This window comes from Vipera berus, assembly GCF_964194415.1.
Source record: "Vipera berus genome assembly, chromosome: Z".
NCBI classification, from domain to species: Eukaryota; Metazoa; Chordata; class Lepidosauria; order Squamata; family Viperidae; genus Vipera; species Vipera berus.
Genome location: NC_138205.1, coordinates 65353184 through 65366307, shown reverse-complemented (window position 1 = coordinate 65366307; position 13124 = coordinate 65353184). Strand labels below are relative to the sequence as shown.

The following is a 13124-nucleotide window of genomic DNA, read 5'->3' as shown; positions in this document are numbered from 1 at the left end:
GAGGGCAGAGATCCGCCCAGAGGCCTCTCATTTGTGGAGTTCCTCAGGGGTCGGTTCTCTCGTCCCTCCTGTTCAACATCTATATGAAGCCGCTGGGTGAGATTATTCGTGGTTTTGGGGTGGGGTATCATCAGTACGCTGATGATACCCAACTTTTTCTTTCCCCCCCGAACCAATCCAGCGATGCCCTTGCCGTGATGTCCCAGTGCCTGGAGGCGGTCCAGGTCTGGATGGGGAGAAACAGGCTTCGTCTCAATCCCGCCAAGACTGAGTGGCTGTGCATATCGGCATTTTGGGTTAACCAGACTATTTCATCTCTAACGATGGGGGGTGAGGTGTTACTCCCCGTTGATAGGGCTCGCAACTTGGGCGTCCTCCTGGATTCACGACTCAATTTTGAAGAACATATAGGAGCCATGACCGGGGGGGCTTTTGCCCAGGTTCGCCTGGTGCGCCAGTTGCAACCCTATCTGGACTGAGATGCCCTACGCACAGTCACTCATGCACTCGTGACCTCCCGTTTAGACTACTGCAACGCTCTCTACATGGGGCTGCCCTTGAGGACCACTCGGAGGCTTCAGCTGGTGCAGAATGCGGCCGCACGAGTTGTGATGGGGGTCTCCCGATACTCCCATGTAACACCTCTACTCCGCGAGCTGCATTGGCTTCCGGTTGCCCTCCGGGTGAGATTCAAGGTGCTGGTGATGACCTATAAAGCCCTACATGGCTTGGGTCCGGGATATCTGAGGGAACACCTGCTGCCAGCATCAAGTTCCCTTCGTCCAGTGCGCTCCCACAGGGAGGGCCTTCTCAGGGTGCCACCAGTAAGAGATTGCCGGCGGACGACACCCAGGGATAGGGCCTTCTCAGTGGGGGCACCTGCCGTTTGGAACAAGCTGCCAGTGGAGCTGAGGACTGCCCCCGACCTCCGTTCATTCCGCCGGGACCTGAAGACCTGGCTCTTCGAGCTCTCTGGCCCAGGCTGAGGATTAATCTTATTTTAACTGGAGTTTTATTTATACAGGGACAAATGTAATTTTTTTAAAACTTGTTTTTAACTTTTGTATCTTGGTTTTTAATTACCCTGTAAACCGCCCTGAGTGCTTCGGGAAAGGGCGGTATATAAATGTAATAAAATAAATAAATAAATAAATAAATAAATAAATAAATAAATAAATATGCAGTGGGCTCTAGGTCCCGCCACATAGACATATGCTATAAAAATGTCAGGCAGCTTGCCAAAATGGGGTTTATACATGTTGAGCATTGTCATACAACTGACCAGATAGCTGACCTGTTCACCAAACCTGTTCCCATTGACCGGCACAACCTTCTGTGTAAGCGTTTGTGTTTGGTCTTCTGAACGTGTATCTGCATGTCTATGACACCTGCTCACCCCCTCACATACATTCACTGGTCCCTGTCATTGGCTGGCAAGAAGGGGAATTGTTAGATGTTTTTGTGCCAGCCATGGCAGTTCCCCAAAAGGTCATCAGATGGGAGCAAAGAGGCATCTTTGCTCCCACTGGTGGGTCAGGGGTCTCCGGCCCCTGCAGCCCCATTGGAGAGAGTTAATGGCCCTCCAGCTCCCCTCACTCTCATTGGTAAGGGAGGAGCTGGGGACCCCCATAAAAACCTCTGCTCAGGGGCTGCTCTCTCTCTTGTTGCTTTCTTCTTCAAGCTCCCTCTGGGAATGATCCATGAGCTCAATCCAGGCATGGATGCCTCCATGCCAGGGAACTCTTTCCCTTTACTCTATCTTTAAATAAAGCTTCATCTGATTGCATCCCTGCGTGCTGCCTTTTTCTTGGAAGCACCTCAACGAACCATCGGTCTCGTGAGGCCATCTCACAAATACAATATTAATAGATCTTTTATTTAGATACAAAATAGCATGAGACTTAAGACCTGAAGGCTGAAGTTTATAATAAAAATGATCATAAAAATGATTCAGTAAACCAATGTATTTTATATATTTTATATAATTGTAGACTTTTATAATATGGAAAAACAATATATTTTAAACTATAGAATAGTAGCATAGCAGTAAGAATAGTCTTTTTCAATTTATATCACAAAGAAAACAAGATTTCCATAAATGAAACAATTAGTATAGAATTAATAAAAATGAAAGTATACTTTCCAACCCTTTTCCTTTTTAAAATTTTAATAAATATTCATATATAATATACAAACTTGAAAAATACAAAAGAGATTGGCAGAAACTCCTGCTAACTTGTTATTAATACACTTTAGATTCTGTATTTTTCAACAGAAGTAACTTCTTTGCTTTTCATTAACTAGGTGCCTATCACAAAAGGTCCCATCATATTATCACATGAAGAATACTGTAGAATAGAATAGAATAGAATAGAATAGAATAGAATAGAATAGAATAGAATAGAATAGAATAGAATAGAATAGAATAGAATAGAATAGAATAGAATAGAATAGAATAGAATAGAATAGAATAGAATAGAATAGAATAGAATAGAATTCTTTATTGGACACACAAGGAATTTGTCTCCGGTGCATAAGCTCTCAGTGTACATACAAGCAACAAGTGATAAATCATGATTATAATCATAAAAAAACATTGATCATAAATCATAAGATACAACACTCAGTGAGGGTCATAGGATACTAAATAAGCAATCAACAGAGATCATACAAGGATACTAAATAAAACAATTAATATAAATCATAAGATACAAACAACAAAGAAAAGGAGATCAGAAATAAGAAAGATGAGAAGAATAGTAATACAGCCTTACTAGGTAGTTTGACAGTGTTGTGGGAATTAGTTGTTTAGCAGAGTGATGGCCTAGGGGAAAAAACTGTTCTTGTGTCTAGTTGTCTAGTTGTTTTGAAGTGCAATGCCCAATACTGTCATCTTGAGGGAGGAAGTTGAAACAGTTTATGTCCAGGATATGTGGAAGTTCTGTAGATATTTTCACAGCGCTCTTTCTGGCTTGTGCAGTATATAGATCCTCAGTGGAAGGTAGGCTGGTAGCAGTTGTTTTTTTCTGCAGTTCTAAGTATCTGTTGAAGTCTGTGTCTGTCTTGTAATCACATTATTTTAATGTGTAAGAAGATTTCATACTATTAAAACCTTATTTCTATATTTTAACAGTAAATTAAAGCAAACTAGATGCAACTGAGTAGTGATAACACTCATATTCAAACTTTCTGTACTTGAAGATTCCTAACAGGCAACTCTGCTCTTTTAGGAAAGGATATAGGGGTGATCTGGATGATATTGCAGATTTTCATGTGCATAAAGTGGTTGTTTCATTTTTTATGTGGTTGGATATGCCAATTGTCATGAACAGAGTAATGTCTTGTAATGCTGTCTTTAGAACTTGTGTAAGTAAGATAGGGTTCCCTATCAAGGACTGATCCATGCTTTCCTTCCTTCTTCAGATGGCATATTGTGTGTGGCTAAGAGATAGTAAATGCTTCTTTAAGGGAGGACAATTAGTGGGACTGTACAATGTTGGCCAAATATGTTTCTAGGTTCTGCCTTAGTTTATCTTTTCCAATAAGTAACCAAGCAGAAGATCATTTAAAACCAATTTATTAGATAAAGTGAGGTCTCCCTATGAAAAGGGGGAACTGGGGAAAATGAATTACAATTACTTTTATAGACAGCACATCTAAGAACTTCAAAGCAAAAGTTGATTAGTTTAGAAATAGTTATCTGTTCAGTTACATTACAAGGATTAAGTCATCTAATAATATGTGAGTATAGCCATAGAAAAGAGCATTATATTCTGAGTAAAAGAAACATTTGCAAAGGAAAAACATCAAAATGGTATGTGTAAGATACCTTCTCAGCACTTCCCAAGGCTGAGCTGGACTGTTTTCTTTGTTCATAGAGACTTGAGAACAGCTAAAAAGGAAACTGTTATCTACAACGTATTGAAGGGTTTCCTGCCAGTCCTAGTTTCTGAAAGAGAGATATTTTTTGAAGGTTAAGGCTTATGGGAAATTCTTAGCAATACAGTTGAAAAAGCAAATTTAAAATGCAAGAAAGCTCATGTTAGTTAGTCAGTGCAACAGTACTACAAAACCCATGTTTCATGTTATACATCCTGTGTGGCCCTCAAGAGACACACCCATTTTGAGGTTGCTGTCTTGATTGCTAGGTCTAATTCAAGGTGTTGGTTATCATTTCTGAGGCCCAATATGGTCTGAACATACAGGAAGGGCCTGCTAATGGTTACTTCAAAAGTCTGTAAAGTGTAGGCAAGAGAAGGTAGGCTTTCTCAGCAATAGCCCCATACATTGGGACGTACTACCCCTGGAATACACTTAGTCCTGATCAAGTTCTAACAATCATCCTGTTTAATAACTAAATGACTAAAGCCATTTTTATCATGTGAATTAATTGTTATAGGGATATTGCATTCAGTAGATTATTTTTTGTTGTATACATTCAAAATCTATATTGTAAATTCCATTAAAATAAACCTAATTGCAAGTAGAGATCTTTTTAAAAAAACACACAAAAAAGTAGCAGAATCTGTATTAAATTATATTTCTCCAACCTTCTCTCATCAGCTGCCACAGATGTATCTTTCTCATTTAATGTTGGAAATGGCCCAGTAGAAATTATTGTCAAGTCACCCCATCCACTCATTGACGATCAGTGGCATCGAGTGATAGCAGAGCGCAATGTCAAAGAAGCCAGCCTGCAAGTAGATCAGCTCCCCAGAGAAATCCAGAAGGCTCCCACTGAAGGTCACACTCGACTAGAACTCTATAGCCAGCTCTATGTTGGTAAGCAGAAACTATATGTTGAACTGAAAATGCAGTGTCTTTTCTGTATGCTTGTGGTCACTTCAGACCCTGTTCATACTGTATATACTTCAAATTTATTTATTTATTTACTTACTTACTTATTTAAAATATCTGTATGTCATTCAGTACTCATTGAATAGTCCTCAATGGCACTACATCCACATTGAGAGAAGTAAGCAGTTGGGTACCAACTGCTCCGTCTTAGGCCCAGTACTCTTCAAATCTACATAAATGATTTAGATGAGGGAATAGAAGGGAAACTCATCGAATTTGCAGGTGACACCTAACTTGCAGGAATAGCCAACACCCCAAAAGACAAGCTCCAAAAAGATTTTGACAAATTCGAACAATGGGCCCTAAACAACAAAATGAGTTTCAATGTGGAGAAAAGCAAAGTCTTACCCTTAGTCAGGAAAAACCAAAGGAACAAATACCAATTGGGTGAGATGTGGCTTGGAGGCAAGAGTCCAACAGGACTCTAAGGTCCCCCTCATCTTTGATTGCAGCTTGCTGAAACGAGAGCAACAGTCACCCTTGGAATCCTGGGACCTTGGAGTCCTGGTGGACAATCACTTAACTATGAACCAGCAGTGTGTGGCAGCAACCAAAAAAGCAATCCTGGGTTGCATAAACAGAGGCATAGAATCAAGATCATGTGAAGTATTAGTACCACTTTATAAAGCCATAGTAAGACCACACGTTGAATACTGCAGCCAATTTTGGTCACCATATCACAAAAAAGATGTTGAGAGTTTGGAAAAAAATCAGAGAAGAGCAACTAACATGATCAAAGGCCTGGAGACCAAAACATATAAAGAACAGCTGCAGAACTTGGGTTTGGCCTGTCTAAAGAAAAGAAGAAATAGGGGAGAAATGATGGTAGTGTTCCAGTATCTGAGGGGCTGCCACAAAGAAGAAAGGGCCAGGTTGTTCACCAGAGCACCAGAGGGAAGGATGAGAAACAATGGTTGGAAGCTGATCAAAGAGAGAAGCAACCTGGAATTAAGGAGAAACTTCCTGAGACAGTGAGGACAATCAACCAGTGGAACAGCTTACCTCCAGAAATTGTGGAGGTAGTCACTGGAAGTTTTTAAAAAGAGACTGGACAATCACCTGTCTGAGACGATATAGGTGCTCCTGCTTGTCCAGCAGACTGGACTAGAAGACCTCCAAGGTCCCTTCCAGTTCTATTCTATTCAAGAAACAGGGGCAACATGATAGCAGTATTCCAGTATTTGAGGGGCTGCCACAAAGAAGAGGCCATCTATCCTCCAAGGCATCAGAGGGCAAGACAGGAAACAATGGTTGTAAACTGACCAAAGAGAGAAGCAACTTGGAATTAAGGAGAAACTTCCTAACAGTGAGGACAATTAACCAGTGGAACAACTTGCCTCCAGAAGTCGTGGGCACTCCATCCCTGGAGATTTTTAAGAAGACACTGGACAGTCACTTGTCTGAAATGGTATAAGTTCTCCTGTTTGAGCAGTGGGCTGGACTAGAAGACCTCCAAGGTCCCTTCCAGCTCTATTCTCTATTCTATTCTATTCAATAATTCCACAACTCCCCAATCTGTTCAAAATAGAATACTAATCCTAGACTTCAGGTTTCTTAAATAGAACATTTAACAAACAAAACACAATAGATGAAAATATTATTTTTGCTCCATTCCCATCAGACAAAACAGGATTCAGACAAGTTTGCCACTGCAATCTTAGTATTTAAGCTGGCTCATGCAACAGAAGTTTCATTCAAAATACATTTGGAGTTTTGAATACAGGTACTAGCTTTTTGGGTTTTTTACTTGAAAAATGTTGTGCTAGCTTGCGCAATTTAAGAAATGTAAAAGATGATCTAAAAACCAGTTCCAATAAACCAGTGCTCTTATGCACTGCATAAATCTAATCCAGATTCCACCAAATAGCAGTATTCAAATGTATCTGTCTCATGACAGCCAAAACAAAGTACTTTATGGTATGGCTGTCCTTTAGTTGTTTAGTTATAATATACAGTATATCAGTAAGCACCCTTCAAACCACAAATCTAATTTAAGATATGACTAGATAATCTTTTGGTGATCAGGGACTTCATTTAATATTTTTACTGGTTCAGAATCTACAATACATAATGGTGCAATTTGGAGATAATCATATCATGTGCAAGGATGGGCTTGGGATTTGGGGTTATTTTCCCCTACTTTAAAGGCAGGAGTTGGATTTTCTTTGTTCTTAAACAGCATAACAAACAGCTATCATATGGCTTTATGGTTTAATTCACATTTTATATGATTCCTGCCACTGACACACCTCTGATTTCTAGCAAACGTTACTAAAGAAGTTTCCAAACCCAGACAAAAGGGACTTAGGGGATGCATTCCTTTTTTAGATGGAATGCAGAACAAATCACTGAATATCAGATGAAGGAAAACATACATTTCACTGAAAGTAGTAATTAGGAAACTAAAACTTAAATATAACACAGAAGCAAGTCATTGAAGAAGAACCAGATGCTTACAAAAATTGAAAAAAACTGTCTATCTATTCTATCTAGCCTCTCTGATCTAAAAACAAATCCCACCTTTCCCTGGGTTCTGCCATACTCCCAAGAGAGAGTGGGGTTGTGCCTGCAGGGTTATTAATTTCACTTCCTCTATTCACTACAATGTAATCCTTTACTTTGTTTATTGGGTCTGTATCTTCGACCCACCTGCTGAAATGTAACAACTTGTTTCCTGCGTTATCTCTCTCTCTGAACTGTATCTTTTAAACTGTCAGTTAAGAACAAAGGAGGAAATAAGGAATGTAGCCTCAGTGCCTGGTTTATGTCTACACTCTCAGAGGAAGGTGTGAAGAAGCCGATGACCCTTGCTGCATGAGCTGGAGATGGGCTAATGTTATCTCCCTGTTTCCCACAATGGATTTAACACTTGGGGATTGGCCAACCCATATCGGGTGGTTGATCTATGGGGTGGGGACTTGCTTGGGGATACTATCATCTACTGCACTGCACAGAAAATCTCAGATCCTGTCTATTATGCCTGCTATCAACTACTCTTAATAAAAGTTCCTGTTGGAAGAAATTGTTTCCAAGAGTTCTGCTTTCTTAATATGTGAAGTGGGTCCTGAGAGAAACTAAGAAAGACTCAAGACTATCCTGACTAGGTACTACCAATGCTGACACAAGCATAAGCACACAAGATTTCAAGAAGCAGTTGCTAACAGAATCCTGGCAAACTGATGTCTGTTAAATCATGAAGACTTGAAAGCAACCAAATAGCAGACTACCACTTCAAAAATTATCATAGTCCTCTAAAGCAAATCATTAATCCCACAAGGAAGATGAGTTCTAGACACTGATCCAGTTCTTTGAAGAAGGGAAGAGTAGCTTCAACAGAATAGTTATCTTGTATAATTCTGTATAATGTGATACAGCAGCTTTATGTACATGTTGATGAAATCAACAATTCAAATGCCAGAAGCTTGTATCCCAATAACCCCAGTTATGACAAATAATTATTGATAGCAATTTGGGATCATGTTGATTTGGGTTATTATTACTAGATATTCTAATAATGGAATGCAAAGAATCAATCCAACAGCTGTTGGAGGAATAACTTTAGAAAAAAATTCCACTCTTCACGTTGAACAATAATGCATTTGCAGATAAAATGAACATTTCTTTTATCTGCTTCTTCCTTTTGTATATTATTAATTGTTGAGTCCACCATTTGTATTCTGGTGTTCTGCCATTGTGCTGAAGGGGAGGAGGGATGGCATGCTTGGGATTTTTTGCTTCTGCTATTCGCTTGGGAATTAGGGAGAGGGGCTGTCTTCAGAGACAGGAAAGACTCCTTCTCAGCCAGTTTTCAGCAAGGCTGTTGCACACTGAGTGTGAACTGTTATCTACCTAGCACCTCAACATTCTCAAAACATCTTCTCAGCACCACATTGGCTACTGGTGGAATGGTCGGGGGGGTTGAGATTGGGAAACTGAAAGAATCGCTTTGCGCTTTGCATGGGATCTTCAGATTCTTTTTGATTTTACTGCATCTAGTTTCTCTCAGTAAAAGTTCATTTGATTCAGCTTGATGGATTCCAGAGTTTTGCTTTCTTGAGGAGCCAACTGGGGAAGGTCTGACATTAGGTGGAATCTGCAACATTGGTCAACCTAGAGGACCATACACATGATATTGGTTCAGAGCAGTGACCAGGAGGAAGCCAAATGCTGGGGGGAAGCCTAATTCAGGTTTCCCCCCCACCTCTGGACTGGATCTCTCTGAATGGATGGAGGAGGTTGGGGGCCTGGGAGACTCATCAAGACCCACGTGCTCCATAGACATCAGAAAGAAGGAAGACTGGGACAGAAGGGCCACGGGAGTAACCCTTACCTATCATAGCTGGAGTGGCAGAGCCTGGTAGCAGGAGTGGCAACTGGAGCTGGAATTGCTTGAGGAAGAGGAGGAGACAGGCAGAGAACCCGACCATGCTGACCTGGAGATAAGGCAAGCCATAAAGTTCATGATGAATACCTTCCAAACCCTCAAAGTATGTGAGTTCCTTACCAAGGCCACCACCAGTGAGGCCTGGCAGACCACAGCAGAGGACAGCAATGAGAGGACATCATTGACAGCTTCCATGCCAGATGCCTTGATGACCCCAGCCACCAACACCATGGCTGCAGGAGGAACACTGAGGGTGGCTGCTATAACCACCACCCCAGCTGGAGCTACCTCAGCCAGGGGAAGAGTCACAATACCCCACCCCTCAGGGTGAAATTTGATGGGGACCCTCAAAAACTGGGGTTCTTCTTGGCCCATGTCCTGACCTACATGCAGAGTTATGGCCACAAAATAGCTACTGAAGTTGCTAAGATATGGACCATCACTTTGGTGTGAGCGACAGCTTGCTTCAAATGCAGTCAGAAGGGGCACTGTGCAGCATAGTGCAGGAGCTGTGACCCACCAAGAAAACCATCCCTAGTCCTACAAGGAAATTTGCTAAACCTCCACAATGATCCCAAGAAATGGCATTGAAAGAGTGGAGGTTTTTGAGTTCATCTCATCTCCCGAAAGTGGCAAGGGAACTCCGATCCCGCCAACCAAGGGCCAGGGTCTGGGTGACACTGAAACCAATGACAATCCCTTGGTAAGTAGCCTGATGACCCTGGTAATGGTCCCCCATAGAGCTAATTATCTAGTTGTCACACCTAAAAGCCAACCTACCAGCCCTCCTGGACTCAGGTTGTACCTGATGCTTGGTTAACCCAGTCCTACTGGAATGATTGGGGATACACTTAAAGCAGCTGATGGTCTTTAGAAATATGGATGGTGAAGGCATACCAAGATTCTAAGCTTTATAGTGGCTCCCAGAATGGAGTGCCCCTTGGTCCTGGCTAAAGAAGTGGAATCCCTATGTAAATTGAACGAAGAAGCTTCTGAAAATCTGACAAGGTTGTCAGCACATGACCCAGAACAAATTCAGGAAGCTAATCCAGCAGGCCACAAGGTGGGGCCACAGTGCAAGAGCAGGAAAGAGATCTTGGCTCTATCCCTAAAGAATACTGGGATTTGAGGGAGGAGTTCAGTGAAAAGGGGTTGGAAGAGCTCCCACCTCACCTCACCCTTTGCTATAGAGATTTTACAGAGGGAGGCTAAACTACTTAAGCCAAAACTCTACTCGATGACCTCAAGGGAATTAAGGAATTGTGTTCCTTCATTGATAAAAGCCTCACAAGTGGATTTATGCAACCAGTGTGACCTCAGGTAGCTGCCCCCATTTTATTTCAGTGGGGGGAAAAAGATGGTTTGCTTTGCCTGTGTGCAGACTGTAGAGGGTTAAATGGAGTTTGCATGGAAAACATTATCCCCTTGTCTTAATGAAGGATATCCTAGCCCACTTGGCAAAGGGCAAGATTTTTATTAAGTTGGACCTATGGGGAGGCTTATTATCATGTGAGGATCAAAGAAGGGGATGAATGGAAAACTGCTTTTATTTATTTATTTATTTATTTATTTATTTATTTATTTATTTATTTATTTATTTAATTAAATTTTTATACCGCCCTTCTCCCGAAGGACTCAGGGCGGTGAACAGGGCATATCTTAAAACTACAAAAGTACAAAAGTTAAAAAAGAATTAAATTATTGCCCACAATAAAAACAATAATATATATATATATAAATATTAAAACCCTAAGTAATTCCCCATCAGGCCAGGCCAGCTTGTTCAAATAAATGGGTCTTTAACCCGCGCCGGAAGGAGCGGAGATCCGGTGCCATCCGGAGCTCAACCGGCAGCTGATTCCACAAAGCCGGAGCGCCCACAGAGAAGGCCCTCCCCCTGGGGGCCACCAGTCGACATTCTCTGACTGGAGGCACCCTGAGGAGGCCCTCTCTGTGGGAACGCACGGGGCGGATGGGAGTCGACGCCGGCAGCAGGTGGTCCCCAAGGTATTCCGGACCCATGCCATGTAAGGACTTAAAAACCATCACTAAGACCTTGAACCTCACCCAGAAGACAACTGGTAACCAATGCAGCTCGCGGAGCAAAGGTGTAACATGGGAGTACCGGGAAACTCCCAAGACAACTCTCGCGGCCGCATTCTGTACCAGTTGGAGCCTCCGAGTGGTCTTCAAGGGAAGCCCAATGTAGAGAGCATTGCAATAGTCAAGACGAGAGGTCACGAGCGCATGAGTGACCGTACACAGGGCATCCCGGTCTAGATAGGGCCGCAACTGCCGCACCAGGCGAACCTGTGCGAAAGCCCCCCTGGTCACGGCTACTACATGATCTTCTAAGGTAAGCCGTGCATCCAGGAGGACTCCCAAGTTGCGAGCCCTATCTACGGGGGGTAAAAACTCACCCCCCATAGAAAGTGATGGAACGTTTTGAATGTCCCGGGATGCCGGAATGTACAGCCACTCAGTCTTGTCAGGGTTGAGTTGAAGTCTGTTCCTCCCCATCCAGACCCGAACCGCCTCCAGGCAACGGGACATCACAGCGAGGGCATCACTGGGGTGGTTTGGGGTTGAAATGAAAAGTTGGGTATCATCAGCATATTGATGATACCCAACTCCAAAACCACGAATGATCTCACCCAGCGGTTTCATGTAGATGTTGAACAGGAGAGGCGAGAGAGCCGAACTCTGAGGAACTCCACAAACGAGAGACCTAGGGGCCGATCTCTGCCCCCCTGCCAACACCGACTGCGAACGTCCCAGGAGATAGGAGGAGAACCACCGAAGAACTGTGCCTCCCACTCCCAATCCCCTGAGACGCCGCAGCAGGATACCATGGTCGATGGTATTGAAAGCCGCCGAGAGGTCTAATAGGACCAGGACAGAGGAATATCCCCTATCCCGGGCCCTCCAGAGATCATTCACCAGAGCGACCAATGCCGTCTCCGTACCCGGGCCTGAAACCCGATTGGTACGGGTCTAGATAATCCGCTTCATCCAGGACCAGAGGGAGCTGATGCGCCACCACACTCTCAACAACCTTCGCAAGAAGCGAAGGTTGGAGACTGGACGAAAGTTGTTCAAGACAGCTGGGTCCAAGGCAGGCTTCTTGAGGAGAGGTCTCACCACCGCCTCCTTCAAGACGGTGGGGAAATTACCCTCACTCAAGGAAGCAGATATCACCGCCTGGAACCAGCCTCGTGTCCTCTCCCTGGCTGCATAAACCAGCCAGGAAGGGCACGGATCCAATAAACATGTGGTGGAGCTCAACCTCCCCATAATCCTGTCCACTTCATCAGGGGTCACAGAATCAAACTCTTCCCAGATAACATTGACAAGACCGCCCGTGTCCTGATCGTCAGACTCTGCCCAGCTGGAGTCCAAACTGGTCCGAATCCGAGCGATTTTATCCGACAGATGTTGACCAAACTCCTCGGCACGACCCTGCAAGGGATCCTCCCTCACCTCCTGATTAAGGAGGGAGCGAGTCACCCTAAACAGGGCGGCCGGGCGATTATCTGCGGACGCGATGAGGGCAGAGAAGTAATTACACCTCGCTGCCCTCATCACTGCGAGATAAGACCTAATATAGGTTCTTAACCGCAACCGGTCGGATTCGGATCGGCTGGACCTCCAGCAGCTCTCTAGGCCCCGTTTCCGACGCTTCATCTCCCGGAGCTCCGCGGAGAACCATGGAGCTCGATGGGATCTGCACCGGGTCAGGGGCCGCAGGGGTACAACTCGGTCCAGTGCCTCAGTGGCTGCCCTTTCCCAGGCTTCCACTAAGGCATCCGCCGAGCTGTGAGCGACGGAGGCAGGTGGGGATCCCAGCGCTGCCTGGAACCCGAGAGGGTACATTAAGCGTCTG

At 43.6% G+C, this 13124-nt stretch overlaps 1 protein-coding gene across 1 annotated transcript in view; it reads left to right on the top strand.

The window, feature by feature from the left end:
- CNTNAP2 (contactin associated protein 2) overlaps window positions 1-13124 on the top strand; it is a gene marked incomplete at its 5' end in the record, with an annotated part of 1513027 nt that overhangs the window by 1252848 nt on the left and 247055 nt on the right. Inside the window, one exon of the mRNA XM_081344134.1 lies at window positions 4564-4782. Coding sequence (XP_081200260.1) covers window positions 4564-4782 — 219 coding nt within the window. The remainder of the gene's footprint in view (window positions 1-4563; window positions 4783-13124) is intronic.